At 47.3% G+C, this 22,272-nt stretch overlaps 1 protein-coding gene across 5 annotated transcripts in view; it reads right to left on the bottom strand.

Moving 5' to 3' along the window:
- Positions 1–19,284, bottom strand: part of PLCL1 (phospholipase C like 1 (inactive)) — a 480,679-nt gene extending 461,395 nt beyond the window's left edge. For 4 of the 5 annotated variants that reach the window (XM_063933035.1, XM_063933036.1, XM_063933034.1 and 1 more), the window contains exon 1: positions 18,960–19,284. In XM_063933035.1, the coding sequence (XP_063789105.1) occupies positions 18,960–19,094 (135 nt within the window). In that variant the 5' untranslated portion in view covers positions 19,095–19,284. The remainder of the gene's footprint in view (positions 1–18,959) is intronic. The other variant, XM_063933038.1, reaches the window with a different exon arrangement.
- Between the last annotated feature and the right edge of the window lie 2,988 nt (positions 19,285–22,272).

The raw sequence follows: 22,272 nt of genomic DNA, 5'->3' as shown, positions 1-22,272 counted from the left end.
ATTGATTGTAACAATACTTCAAATATATATTTACCTAGGTGTTAGGGCAGCTTTAACAATATTCTACATTGTTACAATTCTGCACACCTGACTGCAGGCTAGTGTATGTGGCAGCCACTATAGCTCATTTGGCTTCAGGCAAGGTACAGTAAAATGTCCTGCGAGTTTGTCTTAAAACATATCGCTCCTTATATCGAGCGTCTACATCACACAAATCTCAGCGCTGCCCGGAAACGCAGGCTATTATACCTGGGCTGTTATGTTTGTGAAGAGACCGAGAATCTTCTGTAGAATACAGGAAAAAGAAAATTGAGATTAAAATCTCCAATGCTGTAAAAAGTAAGATAAGAAATACATTAATGGATTTGCAATTGAGCATTGGTCTTACGTGTTGTATAGTGTGTATCAGAAAGCAAGACATGGACACAAGCTTGATGCGATATATACAATATTTTGCTGAACATTTGCAGTAATACAGTCAACATAGATAGCCAAATCACAACCATATACAGTATCTGGTAGAAACTTTAAAACAGTATTAATACAGGATTAATGAAACTATAGAGAGTAACGTTTCACAAGTGCTTTCCTGCATTATGCGAAAAACTAAAAAGTGGATTATAGGCACGTGTCTGAATGAGCCCCTTAAGCTCCCCAAGACCAGAATTTCAGTCTCTCACTTTCCAATTCGACACCCAATCTCGCTCTGGACTCCAGTATTTTTGTATGCAGCCCTGTGGGGCTTGAGGTACCGTAAATTGGGTATACAGCCACACCAGACTCAAGAGTAATAGGATCCAGCCACTGGTATTAGTGAGCTGTATACCAGAGAAGGTCAAATCAGTGATTTTCAAACAAGTGATTTCAATATTAATCGATTTCTTTTTTCCAAATAAGTTTTATTGACATACAATGCACTGCAACATCACATGAAAGACACAAAATCACAGCATTGGTGTAGGAACTGAAATCGAAAATGGTCCGAAGACCAATGAGGAATAGACACTGCAAAATTAGACATGAAGGGCATGAAAGAGGTATAGGATATAACTGAGAGACCGCCACCAACTTACTCTAAGAACAGTCATACAAAAACCTTAAGTGTGTCCAGGGGGATCGCACGCTAGGCGTGGGAGAAGAAGACCAATAAGCACTTACGCAACAGTTACAATTAACTGAGAGATCTCGGAGGATCGTTATCAATCATCCTGAGCACATAATATTATAGATTTTTAGTAAAACACTCGTAAATATCTGCAAGGAGTAAATTTAGGGCCTGATATTTTGTATGCCAACCCAGCGGTTTTCGTACAAATATGATGTTTGGGGGTCTGCACAGGTGCAGAAGGTTCTGGTATCAATGGTTGACCATGTTAAGGTCAACAGTCAATAGGCTGACCACTATTGGTCGACACTGACATGGTCAACATGGATAGTCGACACATAAAAATTGTCGCACTGGCATGCCGACACATGAAAAGGTCTACATGGATTTTTGAACTGTTTTTGGTGTTATTTTTTCCGTAACATGACCAGGAACCCCAATTAGTGCACTGCGTCCCCTTGCATGGCGCTGCGGGCAAGGTTCCTATTCCCAATCGAAGTCCACATGGATGGTAAAGTAAAAAATCTATGGGGGTAATTCCAAGTTGATCGCAGCAGGAAATTTTTTAGCAGTTGGGCAAAACCATGTGCACTGCAGGGGGGCAGATATAACATGTGCAGAGAGAGTTAGATTTGGGTGGGTTATTTTATTTCTGTGCAGGGTAAATACAGGCTGCTTTTTATTTACACTGCAAATTAGATTGCAGATTGAACACACCCCACCCAAATCTAACTCTCTCTGCACATGTTATATCTGTCCCCTCTGCAGTGCACATGGTTTTGCCCAATTGCTAACAAAAATCCTGCTGCGATCAACTTGGAATTACCCCCTTTATCTTTTTTTTTTTAAAAGTCATGTCGACCTTTTCATGTGTCGACCTGTCCTGTGTTGACCATTTTTGTACGTCGACCATTTGTCCATGTCAATGTCGACCAATAGTGGTCGACCTAAGTAGGGTCGACCTGTCAAACGGATACCGGCGCAGAACAGGTCTTGCGATATTGCCCCCTGTCAGCAGCTTTTGGGGGGTAGTATTCGGCACCGTTATACAGAACGGAACCGCGTCATCCCCGTTTTAAAGGCGCAGGGGGGGGGGGGTCCAGGGTTTGTGTCATCGGACGCAGACTTCCAAGACTCCGGTATCTGGATCCTACAGCCAGTATAAGGCAGACTGCCCAGTGCAGGTAACAATAGCGATGGTGATCCGAGGCACAGTCCTCAGACGCAGCACTCGGATCCTCGCTATTGCTACCACGAGGCGTCTACCTCCTACAGAAGCCGCCTGCTGCATTAGAACTTCAATTAAATGGAATTGCACATCTGCTTCCTTGAGGCTAAGCAACTCCATGCAAACATGAATTGGCCACTTGGGGGATTATTCAGAGATGGACACAGATCTCATTGCCCGCACCAAGATCCGCGTCCACCTACTCACATGCTGGGGGCCGCCCAGCCCAGGGCAAAGCTGCCCAGCATGTGTGCGGCGCCGCCCCGCGATACGTCCGCTATTTAATTGCGGACGCATCAATTTAAGGTCTACCCCTGCCTGCGCAGATTCATTTACTAAATCATATACAGACAGTCCGGATTACCATGAGCGCAAATAAGGCAGAAATTCACGATTGAAGTACAGACATCCCCAATCTGGAGAATGAATTGGTTGGATCAGGGTGTGGTCCGGGGCTAACTGGGACATGGCTTAAAATGTGCAAATTTCCCAATTGGAAAGGTCAAGATGTAGCATTAAAGTGTCTTACAGTATTTGCAAGTGATGGCGGGAGCAAAACACTAGTTACTAGAAAGACAATTGCAGTGTTAGCAAATTAATTGGCATGGATACTACCAGATAATTGCATTATTGAAGACAACTGGCGGTTAGGCTCGGTACGGCTAGATGTGGGTGTCACTTAATCCACTAAAGCCAATCTCCCGTGATTTGTGCGCCCTGCTGATCCTGAGCATCCCACATATTTGTATTACATACAGGAATTTGATTGGAGCCGTCACATCCTTTAAGGTTCATTCAAACCTTCAATATATCATGTGCATGAAATAGACATTAAAAACTCAGATGCATTTCAGTAAGCAGACCTGGCCTCATCAACCAAAGTGCAAAGAAAGACGTGCTAATATACAGTATGTCAGGCTGCACCGGATAAGGCCAAGGCGGCAACATACACTGCTGACAAAGCAGAGGTGAGAATGGGGGCATATAAATCAATGAGGTCATCTAGGCAATGTGGAGGTGCAGCACTTGTTTCTTCTGCAAACGTACCTGTCTAACAAGTAACATGTTGACATTACAACGGTCTTAATCTCAGGTGTCAGTTTCTTCATGTTAATGCTTGAATTACTTTGGTTCATAGGAGCACACAAATCAGCTTACCCATATCACCCACGCTGCAACAGAGCATTTCAAGGCTAAAAATGCTCTGCGCTCATCTGGCAATCTGAAAATACCTCCGAAAATGCTCAGTTACCACCACTTAGGGTGCACCAGAAAAGCTTCTTTTTGAATTTTGAATATGAATTAGGTACATCATAGACAGGAAACCACTATTGTTCCCTTTCTCATCTCTAGTGCCGACCCACGTAATGCATTCTGCAGGCCAGTGAGCTATGAAGATTTCAAATGTAATCAGAGCTTGCGCCACTTGGGAAGTCGTCCAAACAATCTTCTTATTCTGAAAAATCTCCATGCCACCTGAACAGAATGAGCTGGGTTTAGCCACAGATAAGACACAGCAGGGACGTAACTATTCCAGGATGGCATTCGCCAGTGGCACCGGTTGAAGCCGTGTAAGGCGCCACCCTGGTGCCTTTTGGTCCAAACTCCTGGCTCAGAGATCAGTAATGAAGCCGGCATCACGTTATGTCCCAGAAGTGCAGAAACATGACCAGCTACCATACGTGCAGGTAGTGCAGCTGCTGTGGGGCCCAGAGCTGAGAGGGGCCCACCTTCCCTGTCAGAGTTACATGTGTTATATACAAGGTGTAGCTACCATAGGTGCAGGAAGTGCAGCTGCTATGGAGCCCAGTGCTGAGAGGGCCCACCTTCCCTGTCACAGTTATATGTGTTATATACAGGGTGTAGCTACCATACGTGCAGGTAGTGCAGCTGCTGTGGGGCCCAGAGCTGAGAGGGGCCCACCTTCCCTGTCACAGTTACATGTGTTATATACAGGGTGTAGCTACCATAGGTGCAGGAAGTGCAGCTGCTATGGGGCCCAGAGCTGAGAGGAGCCACCTTCCCTGTCACAGTTACATGTGTTATATACAGGGTGTAGCTACCATAGGTGCAGGGAGTGCAGCTGCTATGGGGCCCAGAGCTGAGAGGAGCCACCTTCCATGTCACAGTTACATGTGTTATATATAGGGTGTAGCTACCATAGGTGCAGGGAGTGCAGCTGCTATGGGGACAGGAGCTGAGAGGGGCCACCTTCCCTGTCACAGTTACATGTGTTATATACAGGGTGTAGCTACCATAGGTGCAGGTAGTGCAGCTGCTATGGGGCTAGAGCTGAGAGGGGCCAGCTTCCCTGTCACAGTTACATGTGTTATATACAGGGTGTAGCTACCATAGGTGCAGGTAGTGCAGCTGCTATGGGGCCCAGAGCTGAGAGGGGCCACCTTCCCTGTCACAGTTACATGTGTTATATACAGGGGTGTAGCTACCATAGATGCAGGGAGTGCAGCTGCTATGGGGCCCAGAGCTGAGAGGGGCCACCTTCCCTGTCACAGTTACATGTGTTATATACAGGGTGTAGCTACCATAGGTGCAGGGAGTGCAGCTGCTATGGGGCCCAGAGCTGAGAGGGGCCACCTTCCCTGTCACAGTTACATGTGTTATATACAAGGGTGTAGCTACCATAGGTGCAGGGAGTGCAGCTGCTATGGGGCCCAGAGCTGAGAGGGGCCACGTTCCCTGTCACAGTTACATGTGTTATATACAGGGTGTAGCTACCATAGGTGCAGGCAGTGCTGCTGCTATGGGACCCAGAGCTGAGAGGGGCCACCTTCCCTGTCACAGTTACATGTGTTATATACAGGGTGTAGCTACCATAGGTGCAGGGAGTGCAGCTGCTATGGGCCCAGAGCTGAGAGGAGCCACCTTCCCTGTCACAGTTACATGTGTTATATACAGGGCGTAGCTACCATAGGCGCAGGTAGTGCAGCTGCTATGGGCCCAGAGCTGGGAGGAGCCACCTTCCCTGTCACAGTTACATGTGTTATATACAGGGCGTAGCTACCATAGGCGCAGGTAGTGCAGCTGCTATGGGGCCAGAGCTGAGAGAGATCACCTTCCCTGTCACAGTTACATGTGTTATATACAGGGGTGTAGCTGCCATAGGTGCAGGGAGTGCAGGTGCTATGGGGCCCAGAGCTGAGAGGGGCCCACCCTCCCTATCACAGTTACATGTGTTATATACAGGGGTGTAGCTGCCATAGGTGCAGGCAGTGCAGCCGCTATGGGGCCCAGAGCTGAGAGGGGCCACCTTCCCTGTCACAGTTAAATGTTATATACAGGGTGTAGTTACCATATGTGCAGGGAGGGCAGTTGCTATGGGGCCCAGAGCTGAGAGGGGCCCACCTTCCCTGTCAAAGTTACATGTGTTATATACATTTTTCACCATTGGGTGGTACGTAGGGTTTCTTTCAAACTTTTTCCTCTGGGCCTGCAATATATCTAGGTATGCCCCTGGACCTGCTCATTGTAGTGTGGTATAAAATGAACTGGAGGGCATTATACTGTTATATAATATGAACCGGGGCACTGTAATAAGGCACAATATGAACAGGGAGCACTATATATCATAATGTGAATTGGGGGTACTGTGCGGCATAATGTGTACTGGCAGCTCTGAAATGTGACATACGGGGAACTTAAGCACTACTGCGATTCATAAAAGAAACTAGGGCACTAATATGGGGCATAACATTAACAACTGCTGCAGAGAAGTGCCTTTCTAGAAGCATTGGGACGGAGGGCTCTTTCAAAATGTTGCTATGGGGCCCAGAAAGTTCTGGCTACGCCCCTGGCCATGACGTCACAATGTTGCAATGCAGCTGTACAAAACCTTCACTTTGCCAGAGGCACCCGGACCCCTAGATATTCTACTGTATCGTAGGTTAGTGAATCCATGGGAGTCGGGAGCGACAATTCCTTTTTTTGTTAGGATACTGGAATTTTCCCCTGTGGGTGCTATCCAATCCCACTTGGAAAGAGGTGGATTACAGGTGACTGTATTATTGGTTTGTGAATAACATGCAATGTTTCTGCAAGTTATCATACAGCCCCGTGCGATAAGCAGTTATATTCAGCTGGCTCTTTGGTAAGGGTTAATCCTACTGAGCAGGAGCAGCAGTCGGATCAGACAGGGGACACAAGGCTTGTAGCCGAGTGTTTTAATTACAAGTAAGAGAGAAAAGCGGAACCATTAAGAAAGGAGCGACTGGAAGGTAAAGCAAGAAAGGCTGGCTCCTATGAGACAAACCAATTATATCTGCCTGATTCGCAACCTATTAATATCAGCCGGAATAGTTAACCCCATCTTTGCCAGAAGAATAACAACAACAAATATGACCTGCCGCCGCAACACAAAATCTAACCAGCGACGCAAACCCATAAACATTAATAGTTAATAAAATGGTATTTATGTACTAATGATGTTTAGCACTTAGCGGTAGGACAGCCATGGAAAACCTATATGGCAGTCATGTTTCGGGTTACAACCGGTCTCTGGAATAAGCGACACGTGTTTTGCAGATTGATGACGATCCCTATCGTGCAACTGTCACCGACAAAGTAAAGAAAACCATATTGTGCACTGAACTAACGAAAATGTAGCTCACCAATTCAATGTCCCTCGTGACTATACGGATATGAAGTGCCTACCGTTACACTATGTGACTGGAGAGAGATAAAGCAATAGCCAATCAGCTCCTATATGTCTTGTTACGGGCTGTGTTTGAAAAATGACAGGAGCTGATTGGCTGGTGCGTTCTCTCTCTCCAAGCCTTGTCCATCTACCCCTGGTTTGCCCAGACGTTGGCTAGGACAGGTGCTGTACAATTAGGGTCAGAGCCATCACATGCATCAATGATTAACGGGAAGATTTGGCAAGCCTGCTTGGCTGCAATGAGGTTCCAACAGACCCTCTAATAGGGCTACTGGATGAAGCATGTAAATCCAGACAGACGTGACTTGTACCTTCTGCGTGGCTGCAGCTCATTTACATAACACGCACGCTTCATGCCGACACAGCATAACCCTGTAGAAATAACATGTCTAGATTGATGTGGCCAATCTGCCGGGTGTGGTATGGAAGGTAGACAGTCACTAGGTCGACAGTGTCTAAGTCGACCATTATTGGTCGACAGTCACTAGGTCGACAGGGTCTCTAGGTCAACAGGGTTTCTAGGTCGACATGGTCTAGGTCGACAGGTCAAAAGGTCGATGAGTTTTTAATGGGTTTTTCTTGTCGTTTTCTTCGTAGAGTGACCGGGAACCCCAATTAGTGCACCGTGTCCCCCTCGCAGGGCAAGGTGACTCGCTGCGCTCGGCACAGGTTACCGTTCCCAATTGTAGTCTACGTGGATCGTTAAGTATGAAAAGGAGTTTTTGGACTTTTTTTGGTGTCGTTTTCTCTGTAAAGTGACGGGGAACCCCAATTAGTGCACCGTGTCCCCTCGCATGGTGAGCGAAGGTGCCTTGCTCCACTACCGCTGCACTCACCGCAGATTACCGTTCCCAACTGTAGTCGACGTGGATCGTAAAGTATGAAAACGTAAAAAAAAATTATTTAAAAAAAAAAAAAAAAAACTCATGTCGACCTGTCGACCTAGGTGGTCATTCCGAGTTGTTCGCTCGGTAATTTTCTTCGCATCGCAGCGATTTTCTGCTAATTGCGCATGCGCAATGTTCGCACTGCGACTGCGCCAAGTAAATTTGCTAAGAAGTTTGGTAATTTACTCACGGCATTACAAGGTTTTTCCTTCGTTCTGGTGATCGGAGTGTGATTGACAGGAAGTGGGTGTTTCTGGGCGGAAACTGGCCGTTTTATGGGAGTGTGTGAAAAAACACTGCCGTTTCTGGGAAAAACGCCGGAGTGGCTGGAGAAACGGAGGAGTGTCTGGGCGAACGCTGGGTGTGTTTGTGACGTCAAACCAGGAACGAAACTGACTGAACTGATCGCAGTGGCAGAGTAAGTCCCGAGCTACTCAGAAACTGCTAAGAAATTTCTATTCGCAATTTTGAGAATCTTTCGTTCGCAATTTTGATAAGCTAAGATTCACTCCCAGTAGGCGGCGGCTTAGCGTGTGTAAAGCTGCTAAAAGCAGCTTGCGAGCGAACAACTCTGAATGAGGGCCCTAGTACATGTCGACCTAATGACCATGTTGACCTAGTGTTCCTGACGACATAATGTATGTCGACCTTTAGTGGTCGACCTAACGACCGTATCCCCTCCAGTTTAATACATCTGCCCCATTGTCACTAATGCAACGCACGGCCATCGCTTGTGTCTGATCAGAAGCAGCTAACCTGTAACTATACTGTATTCCTATTCATTACATTACTGGAGAAGTTTAGTTACACGCAGCGAGGCTTTAAATGCTTTTAATAAGAGTGTGCTAAAACAATGAAGAGGCAAAAGATTTTGGCGCATGCTTATAATGCAAATCACCCCCCCTCCCAATAATTACACTGAAAGGTCAGCTTCCGCACGATTTAAGTAGTCTGCCTATTTATGAAGAAACTAAAGCAGATTATAAATATAGCGCATTGGGCACATTGCGTCTGCGACATATCATGTGTTCCCTCGCACCCCACAGAGGAGGAACGCAGGGAAACTTGCAACATCGTGGGTTCCGGAACTGGCCTATAAAGTGCACAGCAGAGTGTCATCGCCAGTAGTTGAATCGCCCTCCTAAAAGACAAATGTAACAGGTTCCAATATGGCAAAATTTGAATACAAGCAGGAACACTTCCGGGACCGCAATGTATTCTCCTGCCACTGCCATCAGCGGTGGGAAGAACAGGTTTTTTAACCATTTAACAGGACAGCTGCTATAGGAACAATTATCCCAGCATAAAAAGAATGGTAAACAGCCCCGATACTACGGGGCAGATTTATTAAGCCTGGAGAAGTGATAAAGCAGTGATAAGTGCAAGGTGATAACGCACCAGACAATCATTACGGGTTTGAGAATTGACAGTTAGGAGCTGATTGGCTGGTGCGTTATCACCTTGCACTTATCGCTCCTTTACCACTTCTTCAGGCTTAATAAATCCGCCCCTACATTCCTTACTGCCATAAATAGTGACTGATAAGAGATATTAGTTATCCAGGCAAATCTGCGGAAATTAGCACATGAGCCGCTAAACTTTACTGTGCATCTGGTATGAAGGTGGCATAAACCATTATTCTCAGGTGAGATGACAGCGTCTTCCGAGGAGGGGAAGGAGCTCCTCTGAGAGGCCTCCTCTGTTTACAAAGCTGCAGCCCCGCTTCCTCTGCTGAGAGCGGTTCTGGAGTGCATCACTTGCAGAGCAGAATAGATCAGTCTTACTTCCAGCCGCAGGGGAGGCAGAGCTAATAGGATAAAGCAGGGACAGACAGCCTTGGTCACGCTGTTTCCTTTCTGCACTAGCTCCAGCCAGTCGGTGGTCCCCGGCAAGGTGTCCTCACTCTGCCATCCTACACTGTAAATGTGTGAACGGAGTGTGGCTCTAGTCATTACACACCCGACAAGTTATTGTATAGAGTGTGGAAGTGCAGACCTAGGAAAGCTGCTCAGCTGAGATGGGATTTGGCAGGCTCACAGACATTTTTAAGAATGATTCACTTGGAGGATGGAATTGCACGTCCGGGGTTGGAAAACCCTGGCCCTGCAGATCTGCCTCTCCTTACTTCTCTCATACCTGACAGGGCCCTCATTCCAAATTGTTTGCTCGCTAGCTGCCTTTAGCAGCATTGCACATGCTAGGCCACCGCCCTCTGGGAGTGTATCTTAGCTTAGCAGAAGTGCGACCGAAAGGTTAGCAGAATTGCTCGTAAAAATTTTCATGCATTTTCTGAGTAGCGCCAGACCTACTCCTTCCTTGCGATCACCTCAGTCAGTTTAGTTCCTGCTTTGACGTCACAAACACGCCCTGCGTTCGGCCAGCCACTCCCCCGTTTCCCCAGGCACGCCTGCGTTTTTCCCTGACACGCCTGCGTTTTTTAGCACACTCCCGGAAAACGCTCAGTTACCTCCCAGAAACACCCATTTCCTGTCAATCACTCACCGATCAACACAGCGACAGAAAAGGTTGCTCGCCCTTGTGTAAAACTGCATAGTTTTGTGTGAAAGTACTTCGCGCGTGCGCACTGCGGCCCGTACGCATGCGCAGAAGTGCCGCTTTTTCAACTAATCGCAGCGCTGCGACTGAAAGCAGCTAGCGAACAACTCGGAATGAGGGCCCAAAGCAACATCTGAAATGTGGTAGAGAAACCGCTGCAGGTCCAAATAGGACTTCTCCCTGATGCACTTCTGCACTGACAAGAAAGTGTTGGCGACCACAAGCGTTTGCTGGTGCCTTTATAAAGTGCAGTGCTCCTCTTAACAATCACAGATTTCATATTCGCCTTAATCATTTAATGATGAGCTTGAAACCCTACAGAGCAGCTGATTGGTTGCCACGGGCAACTTCTCCACTCTTATCACGGCTTCATACATTTACCCTGATGTCCGTCAGAAGAATGCCGACTGAGCCTTTATAACTTCATATGAAGACGAAGTGGCAGGCTGAGACACACCACCGATACGGTGACACGCTTGCTTTTGACTCGTCACGCCCTCTCCTCCCCGGTACCTCCGACAAACCTCGCTGACTGTTAATCACTCTATGTCCAAATCCTGGCTACGACTGCCGTCGGTAATCAAACTTGGCAAGCGCAGTACAAATATCGAATCGCTCATATCCACAAACATCGCCATTGCGCACACCTATGAATAACCCCATATATTACTATAACTATTTGACTGCAATTAAAGGAAGCGATGGGATTCCGAGCAAAGCTCCGAGACTTTCCTCTATCATCCAATCAATCTGAGCACATCCACAGCTACGATTGTAATACACAATGTATTAATAAGCATGTAATTATACTACCTCCCAGGGGGAACTTGTAGTGCTCTGAAGTGGCTGGTAATGATATCACACTGTTTGTGAGGAGAACCCGAGAAATACACATTATTAAGAAGATGTTGTAAGGGAACGGAGCTCATTTCACAGGAACGCTGATATTCACAAATGCAGGTGCTGTTCCAATGCCCATCGCAACATCTGTGCCGGCGACAGTGTATCAGAGTGACAAGGACAGGGGGATTTCCCCATTTATGCTTATAAAACATTGGGGGTTATTCCGAGTTGATCGCTCGCTGCCGATTTTCGCAGCGCAGCAATCAGGTGAAAAAACTGCATTTCTGCGTATGCCCCGCATGCACGACGTACGGATACAAAGCTCTTTGCGGTTGTGCTCAGGTTCTAGCGAAGTTTTTCTTCGCACTGGCAGCCGCTAGAAGATTGACAGGAAGGGGGCGTTACTGGGTGTCAACTGACCGTTTTCAGGGAGTGTTTGCAAAAACGCAGGCGTGTCTGAAAAACGCAGGCGTGCCTGGGCGTTCGCTGGGCGTGTGTATGACGTCAAATCCGGACACGAAGAGGCTGAAGTGATCGCAAGCGCAGAGTAGGTTCAGAGCTAATCCGAAACTGCACAGACTATTTTTGTAGAGCTCGGCTGCACATGCATTCGCACTTCTGCTAAGCTAAAATACACTCCCCAGTGGGCGGCGGCATAGCGTTTGCACGGCTGCTAAAACCTGCTAGCGATTGATCAACTCGGAATGACCCCCATTGGGCCTAATTCAGACCTGATTGCTGGGCAGCGATTTTTGCTGTCCTGCAATCAGATAGTCGCCGCCTACAGGGGGAGGGTATTTTAGCTGTGCTAGTGTGCGAACGCATGTGTAGCAGAGCTGCGCAAACTGATTTTGCGCACTCTCTGCGCAAGCCAGGACTTACCCAGCCGCTGCGATCACCTCAGCCTGTCCGAGACCGGAATTGACGTCAGACATCCACCCTGCAAACGCTTGGACACGCCTGCGTTTTTCCAGACACTCCCAGAAAACGGTCAGTTGCCACCCACAAATGCCTTCTTCCCGTCAATCTCCTTGCGACCGCCCGTGCGATCGTTTTTTCCACACCATCCCATCGCTATGCACCGATACCCGGTGCAGTCGCCCGACGCATCTGCGCATTGCGGTGCATACGCATGCGTAGTTCAGACCTGATCGCAGGCTGTGAGAAAACGCAGCCTGGCGATCCGGTCTGAATTACTCCACATTACACACAATTATATGTCCTATAAATCGTCAGGAGAGAAACTCTCTTCTCACGTATCAACCCTGATAATGATTTGGGAATCTTATTTTCACAGAGTCGCTAATGTTCCCATAATGAAGTGTGACAGCTCTGTATATGTCACTGAAGACTAAAAACTGATGTGCCCACTTGTTGCACAGTGGCATCAACTAACCAACCAATCAATCAGTAAACCCCTGACAATGAACTGGCGCTTCCTCCAGACGGGATATTCTTGTCCCTTGCAGTGTGGGAATTATTTTACCAATGACCTTACATGTGACAAAATGTTCCTTTATAAAACGAAATGGGTAAAAAAACAAAAAACCACAAGTGACGCTGAACTCTAATTCTATAAGCTTTTAAGATGTCACACAACATGAGGATTTAATTAGCAAAAATGGGAAGCAGTAGGGACCAAGTTAAATGAGATCATTTTTTGGTGATCAAACGCCAGAATCCCGTTTAACCCCTTGCACGCCAGACCTCTGGGAACAGGCGCGTCTAAAGTAGTTCTGTAGGGATCTGCCAGTCCTGCTAGAAAGTAAGATTAATACTGAGCCCATAAATAGCTAAAATCATAGTAATTACTACAAAGAAAAACACAACGAGTATAGATCCACTTCTGCAGTTCCCGGCAATACAGAACTAAGCAGGAAGGGGTTAACTGCAGCTCCAGCACGCTCTGAGTTCAGCGCGCTCTGAGTTCAGCGCGCTAGCTATATGGAACAGAGAGTATGCAAATAAATGTATGAAAATAATAATGGTAATCAGGAAAATAACAGCTCCGCTAGAGCCATTAGCAGCTGTAATCTCCAGGGGTTTAGAGAAAGCGGAGGCTGTGGAAAGGAAGAGGGTGGTGGTGGTGGTGAAGAGGCTGGGGGAGGAACGATGGGAGCACAGAGGGGTTTGACACAGCCGTACACCTCCACATAGTCTGCTGCCACTCTCTATTTCTGGATTCAAGCAAAAACAACCTTGTAGCACTTTGCTGGAACTTGGCCCAGCCAATTTCAGATCTGGGATAGATCATATTGGGCCTGAATGCGACCCAGCCACTGGTACACTGAGAAACCACATGCATTAACTCTGTCCATCCTCGAGCTACCCCAAGGGGCAATTATCAGCACGGTATTTATTAAAGCGACAACTAAAAAAGAAAAAAAAACACCAAGCGGAACTTGAGACAAAGGGGCAGATTTATTAAACCTGGAGAAGTGATAAAGCAGTGATAAGTACAAGGTGATAACGCACCAGCCAATCATTACAGATTTGAAAAATGACAGTTAGGAGCTGATTGGTTGGTGCGTTATCACCTTGCACTTATCACTTCTCCGGGCTTAATACATCTGCCCCAAAGTACTGTACACAATGACCCCTCTGTATTGTCCATGGATGACTACAGTGAACCTCAAGGACTGTCAATGTGTCGTCACACTGGTCTCACGTGTCCTCATTCACTATTGCATTACCGATCGCTTACATTATTTACTGTACCCGTGCTGTGTATACATGGCAAGTCTCGTGCGTGATGCCGAGCCAGCTGCGGGCTAATTGTAGCACAGTGGCTGAATTAATAATGTTATTTATATAGAGAACTGGTATCGTATACGATTGTGGCTTACCGAAAAAGTGACACAGAAACCGATCTGGACCAAAACTCTCCCGAGTGTTCAGGGTGGAGAGGTTCAAGGTAATTGCTAGTAGCACATACAGTATATCCACAATGGATGTAGTCAAAAGGCCAACAATACTAATGTCAATAGTACCTGGTCGACAGTTATGTCGTCGACCATGTTAAAATGTCCACAGGAAACGTCACCAATCTCAGGATGTCGACATTAGGTTTAAGTTGTGGATAGGGGAGGGTTAGGCTGCAGTGAGGGGGGTTAGGGGTAAGGATTAGGGTTAGACAGAGTAGGCCACAGGTTCTCAAACTCGGTCCTCAGGACCCCACATGGTCCATGTTTTGCAGGTCACCTGTAGATTTTTTAAATGTGACAGTTGGTGATACACTGTGCAGCTACTGGGTGACATGGAAAATGTGAACCGCGTGGGGTCATGAGGACCGAGTTTGAGAACCAATGGAGTAGGCAGATACTAACTGGAACACCAGAGGCCTGACCCAGAAGCTATACCCCTTTTACAACTACATCCTGGTTCCGTGTCACAGCGGCTTGGACCTGGGATATAGGCGGGGCTTACCTCTGCCAGCGCTTGGAGAAGACATCACCTCCAAGCGCCGGTAATGCAGCTCTCCCTATGCCGTGAGCCATATGATCCAGGATACCCGTTTAGACTGCCCTGTAATCTGGGTAATTCTCGGACCAACGCTGGTAGCTAGCTTGGTTGAATTCTCGGTTCACTGGACCCGGGTTAACCCTTTTACACTAAACCGCGACCCGGTTTAACCCGGCAATAACTCTGTTTTTAGCGGCGGTGTAAAATGGGTATCACAGTCACATGACCTCCAGGACCCAGAAAATACCACTGGAGCTGTCAAAAGGTAAGTACTGGGCCACCAGGACAAAATGTTGACATTCCATCAGTGTCAATGACAAATGCCAACATTATTAACTAATTAAGGGCATGGAGACGCTGGAATACGAGGAAAGGCTTGCAAGGCTAGGCATGTTTACACTGGAAAAGACGAGACTAAGAGGGGACATGATCAACATCTACAAATATATTAGGGGACAATACACAGAGCTTGCGCGGGACCTGATTTTGGTAAGATCAGTACAGAGGACACATGGACACTCGCTTAGGTTAGAGAGGAGATTCTTACAGAGTGGCGAAAAGGTTTTTTCACAGTAAGGACAATACGTGTTTGGAATTCCCTGCCTGAGAGAGTAGTAATGGCGGACTCAGTCAACACCTTTAAGAATGGGTTAGATAAATTCCTAATGGATAAGGATATCCAGGGTTATAGTGCCTAGTCACGTATTATAGTTATTAAAAAAAGAGGGGGAAAAACACAACTGGCTGACATCAGCATCAGACAAAATTAGTCCAAAAATAATACTGCATAGGAGACCACAAATAGGTTGAACTCGATGGACAAATTGTCTTTTTTCAACCAAAGATACTATGTTACTATGTTACTAAGACTGTTGACATTTCCTACCCAATCCCTAACACGACACATGACCACAGAAAACAATAGGAGCAATGCTATGCTCAGACATTCTTATTGGTTATTAGTGCAAGCACAGTACTCCTGCCCTAATCTATATTGCAGCCTTGAACCCCAAACTTCTCCATTATATGTCCATTATTCCTCCTTCCATACAGGTGCTGAGTGGTTTTGGGGGCCTTGCAATATACACAGCGCCACCAAAAGTGCACAACTAACCAGCTACTGTGAAAACTGTACAACCAGTTGCTTTTATAATAACTAGTCACAAAAGTCACAGGTCCGCACAAAACTCACTCATTTTGCAGAAGGCTCATTTTAAAATCTTTATCAGCTCATTTCCAAAAACAAGACTTTCATTATACAGCCGAAACATACAGATACCAAACTGATGACGCCTCACTTCAATGCAAAAACACTGTATGCAACATTGCACTGAATAGCATCAAAGCAAAGATTATTTTTTTAGATAAACATACAAATATTGTCACGTTAAGAATAAATCTGTATATCCCATAACAAGCACATGCAAACGAGGATACAGTTACGATAATAGTTTAATATAGCTGTCCAGACAGCAGGTAACTGCGGTTTATCAGTCCGCACCATAGAAACAAGATTTTCTTAAGAAATGTGTAATATCTTCTGTTATGTCGCGTTTCCTCAGTCTGTTAATTGAATTGTGTCTTTTGCGTCTAAGGACATGCAACACCTGACCTACAGTAGAATTGTTGGTCTTGGTGCAATGTCACTGAATCATCAGTTGTTTGTTAGGTTACTATACACTAATATGGAATAATTCTCACTAATGTGTTGAAATGTCAGGCGTGCGATGATTACACGTCTGTGCGAAGGTCCTAATATAAATTGCTACATTCTTTGCATACCATAGTCAGCCTTGTGCTGGCTCTGCAATGACTGTATGGTGTGACAGACACATTACGGTCACTGGATAGTGCGAGGGGAGTAGAGACCGTCAGCTATTGTCATAAGCTCAGTATCACTCAGTCTGCTCTGTTATTAGTCGTCTATCCAATATACTCGGCTTCCTTGTAGGCAAACGTTGGGAACGCAGGTTTTGTAAAGTGATGTGCGGATATACATTACCAGCAATGCGGTGGTCCTGTGGATGCGTTAGAGCAGCGGTAGTCAACGGCCACCGCTCTAGCTGCTGTGGAACTACATATGCCAGCACGCCGGGTGCATAGGATGCGTTTGGTCATATTGAGGCAATTCAATTAGGAGCGATGCAAAAATTGCATGTTCCAGAGCTGTGTGAAGTGCGCACATAACATGCACATACGGCAGCCTCAATTTATGCATTTTAATACGCAATCCCATTGGGCTGCAAACTAAAATGCGCATTTTATGGGCAAAGTATGGGCGATGTAGGGTATACTTGCAGGCATTCCAATATTGGCAGAACGGCACATCGCCAGCACTGCCACTATCTGAATTGACTCCATTGTGTGAAGTGCTCATTATACTGTTATTAGCGTGTAGTTACAGTGTTGGCTGGTCTGTACTACAGAGCTGACACTCTATGATGATCTTACCCCGCACAGCTGTACATCTAGTTATATTATGGATACTATGAGGTTAGATTAATGATGGGCGAATTGATGGCAGTGCCCACAATGAGCTAAAGCAACAGCATTAGAACGGCCTCTACCGCACACCATAATCGCCCCAAGATGGTGTATCTTACTGCACAGCCCTGTTGGGGTGAGTATTAAAATATGCAATCTCAGATCAGTGTAGAATAGGTGTGCACTAAATCACCGACATCGATCAATATGTGCCAACCTGAATAGGTCTGATACAGTATCAATCACTAATTATACCTTATAGAAAGCTACATTTATAGCAATATATAGTAACCTACAGCAATATATAACATACTGTAATATATAGTAACCTACAGCAATATATAGTAACATACTGTAATATATAGTAACCAACAGCAATATATAACATACTGTTTTGTATAGTAACATACACAATATATAGTAACACACTGTAATATATAGGAAGATAAAGTAATATAAAGCAACATTTGTTAATATCCATATGCCTGTGGAGCCATCACAGGGGTGCTTTGCTCAGCACCTTTGCATCCCATCGCTGTGCCATACATACATATGTCATTGATCTGCAGTGATGTGCCAGTGCCATGTCAGTGATTCACGGTACTATGCCAGTGCTATGTCAGTGATTTGCCAGTGATGTTCTGGTGATGTTCCAGTGCTAGGCCAGTGATGTGCCTGTGCTGTGCCAGCAATATGCCAAGTGCAGTACTAGTAACTTGTCAGTGCATTGTCAGTAATATGCCCAGTGCTAAGTTCAGTGCAGTGCTGTGCTAGTAATTTGCTCAGTGCTATGTCCAGTGCTGTGCTGTGCCAGTGATATGTCCAGTGCAGTGCTGTGTCAGTAATATGCACAGTGATATGCCCAGTGCAGTGCTGTGTCAGTAATATGCACAGTGATATGCCCAGTGCTGTGCCAGTGATATGGCCAGTGCAGTGCTGTGCCAGTGATATGTCCAGTGCAGTGCTGTGTCAGTAATATGCACAGTGATATGCCCAGTGCTATGTCCAGTGCTGTGCTGTGTCAGTGATATGGCCAGTGCTGTGCTGTGCCAGTGATATGGCCAGTGCAGTGCTGTGCCAGTGATATGGCCAGTGCTGTGCTGTGTCAGTGATATGGCCAGTGCTGTGCTGTGCCAGTGATATGGCCAGTGCAGTGCTGTGCCAGTGATATGGCCAGTGCTGTGCTGTGCCAGTGATATGGCCAGTGCTGTGCTGTGCCAGTGATATACCCAGTGCAGTGCTGTGCCAGTGATATACCCAGTGATATGCCCAGTGCTGTGCTGTGCCAGTGATATGCCCAGTGCAGTGCTGTGTCAGTAATATGCCCAGTGATATGCCCAGTGCTGTGCTGTGCCAGTGATATGCCCAGTGCTATGTTCAGTGCTGTGCTGTGCCAGTGATATGCCCAGTGCTGTGCTGTGCCAGTGATATGCCCAGTGCTGTGCTGTGCCAGTGATATGCCCAGTGCTGTGCTGTGCCAGTGATATGTCCAGTGCAGTGCTGTGTCAGTGATATGGCCAGTGCTGTGCTGTGTCAGTGATATGGCCAGTGCTGTGCTGTGTCAGTGATATGGCCAGTGCTGTGCTGTGTCCAGTGCTGTGCTGTGCCAGTAGTTTGTCCAGCGCTATGTCTAGTGTAGTGATGTGCCAGTGCTATGTCCAGTGCAGTGCTCTGCCAGTAGTATGCCCAGCGCTGTGCCGCCAGTGCCCGGCTGGTACTAACCTTGATGATGCTGCTCCTCCGAGGCGCAGACTTGGCTGCCTCCAGCAGGCTGACCTCAGTCACCCCACTCCTACGTTCCCTGCCCCGGCCATGCTCCGGGCACAGCTCGCAGCCCCTGTCCGGCCCCTCTGCCATGGCAGTCACTGGCCCGCAGCTCCCATCCCCGGGGGAGTGAGGCGGCGGCAGGGCACGGTGAGAGGGAGGCGGCTCCGGTGCGGTCAGGCGGGGAGCGGGCTCCGGGGCTGCTGCTGCATGTCACACACACAGAGCCAGCAGCAGCTGGGAGAGAGCCGGAGACTCCGGGCACAGGGCCCGCCCCGTCACTCCGCCGCCCGCCGCTATTAGCCGCTCGCACGCAGGGCGGGATCGAGCTGGGCTCTAGCGATCCGCTAATTGGCCGGCCGACGGCGATGGGCGTTCCCATCCTGTGACAGCTCCATGTGCAATGTGGTGAGGGGAGAGGGGGCTTCTGTGCTGGGCAGCAGGGGAGGAGAGGGTGACTGCCCACCGGGCGATGCCCTCCCCCCCCCCAGCTGTGGCCACTTACCGTGCAGCAGAGACACTACACACATAAACTTGTGGCACAATAATAAGTCCCATCTGTTATGATGAATGTAGTTCTGAATCCAGTGCTATTTATTAACATTTATATGCTCACAGTGATTTACAGAGAGTATTCAGTCAGGCCAGTCTATGCCCCCATGAAGCTGGCCATCTATATACTTCTTACCGCATATCCATACCCACTAGCAGGGCAGCCACCAGGGGGGGACCGTGGGGACTGGTGTCCTGGACCCTTGCAGAGACCTCCTCGCAACCGTGGGATGCAGCTGCCCGCAAGTGGGAGTGCTGGACAATGCCCATAAAGTGGGACTCTCCTGCTGAAATCAGGGCGGTTGACAATTCAGAGGTGGTCGTAGATGTCCTAAATTTAGCACATCTATGTTCAGTTACTCTGACATGCGGGGGGGACGCCCAGCACAGGGCTAGCCCGCCCCGTATGTCAGTCCCCCCCCCCCCCCCCCCACACACGGCGGCAATGTTTTTTGTACCTGATGAGTAGCTCCCTACCTGCGCAGCTTCTGCACTCTGGCAGGGAGCTACCCGCCACCTCCCGGGTCGCAGAGGCAGCGCTGTAACATCACGCAGCCGCCACGGCCCGCCCTCCCACCCAACAGTCCGCCCACGCCCCGCATCTGCCTGTCAGACAGTGGCGATCGCAGCGCAGAGATGCTCATAGCATCTCACCGGGCTCCCAGGGTGCACACCCGCAGTGCGGCCGCACTCCACAAAAAGATTCAGACTGCGATGGCTGCCGCTGTAGAGATCCAGTCTGAATTAGACCCTTAGTTACACATCTTAAACACAGAATTTTTCAGGCCAGTGTGTGGCCTTAGGTGTAAAAATACTCATGCATTATATTAGCACCTCATACTGTCTGTTTTAGAATTCACTAACTGGTAACAAAAAAAAAGCACATTTGGGAATGTTATCCATCTAGAAACACTTACTGTATTAGTGTAAAGCCCAAATATCATAGTTACCACAGCAGACATCACAACCTCGGTCTGGACATCCTTGTTTTTCCTTGTAAAATTGGGTACCATTGCAAAAAAAGATTCTCCAATGAAAGCTGCTTATGCTTTAGTGGGTGTAAAAAATGTGTGATCAGATGGGGGGAGCCGCCAGTGGGAAGAGCTCTCTGCCGCCTCGACGGTCAGTCCATGGATGAGGTCCCTGAGTGAAGACTGCGCTGCAGCTTGGTGAGTGACTGCCTATAGACGGAGGGAGAAAGGACAGATTCTAAAGTGCTATATGTACTACGTGGGCATAATGTGTAAGGGTCACTACTACTGTGTGGGTGTAACGTGTAAGGGGCATTACTGTGTGGAATAACATGTATAGGTGGTAATACTTTGTGGTATAAGGGGTATTTCTGCATAGCATAAAGTGAATAATGGGTACTACTGCATGGCAGTAAATGAATAAGTAGTGCTACTATGTGGCGTATGGGAATAAGGGGTACTGCTATGTGGCGTAATGTGAATAAGGGGTACTACTATGTGGTGTAATGTGAATAAGGGGTACTACTATGTGGTGTAATGTGAATAAGGGGTACTGCTATGTGGCGTAATGTGACTAAGGGGTAGTACTATGTGGTGTACTGTGTATAAGGGGTACAACTATGTGCCATTAAGACGTACTACTGTGTGCTGTAACATGTATAAGGAGTACTACTGTGTGCCGTAACATGCATAAGCGGTACTATTGTATGTCGTAACATGTATAAGGTAGAGATGTGCACCGGAAATTTTTCGGGTTTTGTGTTTTGGTTTTGGGTTCGGTTCCGTGGCCGTGTTTTGGGTTCGAACGCGTTTTGGCAAAACCTCACCGAATTTTTTTTGTCGGATTCGGGTGTGTTTTGGATTCGGGTGTTTTTTTCAAAAAACCCTAAAAAACAGCTTAAATCATAGAATTTGGGGGTCATTTTGATCCCAAAGTATTATTAACCTCAATAACCATAATTTCCACTCATTTTCAGTCTATTCTGAACACCTCACAATGGCCCTCATTCCGAGTTGATCGCTCGGTATTTTTCATCGCATCGCAGTGAAATTCCGCTTAGTACGCATGCGCAATATTCGCACTGCGACTGCGCCAAGTAATTTTACAATGGAGATAGTATTTTTACTCACGGCTTTTTCATCGCTCCGGCGATCGTAATGTGATTGACAGGAAATGGGTGTTACTGGGCGGAAACAGGCCGTTTTATGGGCGTGCAGGAAAAAACGCTACCGTTTCCGGAAAAAACGCAGGAGTGGCCGGGGAAACGGGGGAGTGTCTGGGCGAACGCTGGGTGTGTTTGTGACGTCAAAACAGGAACGACAAGCACTGAACTGATCGCACAGGCAGAGTAAGTCTGAAGCTACTCTGAAACTGCTAAGTAGTTAGTAATCGCAATATTGCGAATACATCGGTCGCAATTTTAAGAAGCTAAGATTCACTCCCAGTAGGCGGCGGCTTAGCGTGTGTAACTCTGCTAAAATCGCCTTGCGAGCGATCACCTCGGAATGAGGGCCAATATTATTTTTAGTCCTAAAATTTGCACCGAGGTCGCTGGATGACTAAGCTCAGCGACCCAAGTGGCCGACACAAACACCTGGCCCATCTAGGAGTGGCACTGCAGTGTCAGGCCGGATGGCCCTTCCAAAAAATACTCCCCAAACAGCACATGACGCAAAGAAGAAAAAAAAGAGGCGCAATGAGGTAGCTGTGTGACTAAGATAAGCGACTCTAGTGGCCGACACAAACA

The sequence above is a fragment of the Pseudophryne corroboree genome, chromosome 7 (genome assembly GCF_028390025.1).
Source record: "Pseudophryne corroboree isolate aPseCor3 chromosome 7, aPseCor3.hap2, whole genome shotgun sequence".
Taxonomy (NCBI): domain Eukaryota; kingdom Metazoa; phylum Chordata; class Amphibia; order Anura; family Myobatrachidae; genus Pseudophryne; species Pseudophryne corroboree.
Note: the sequence above shows the minus strand (reverse complement) of the source record. Positions and strands in the feature narration are given on the sequence as shown.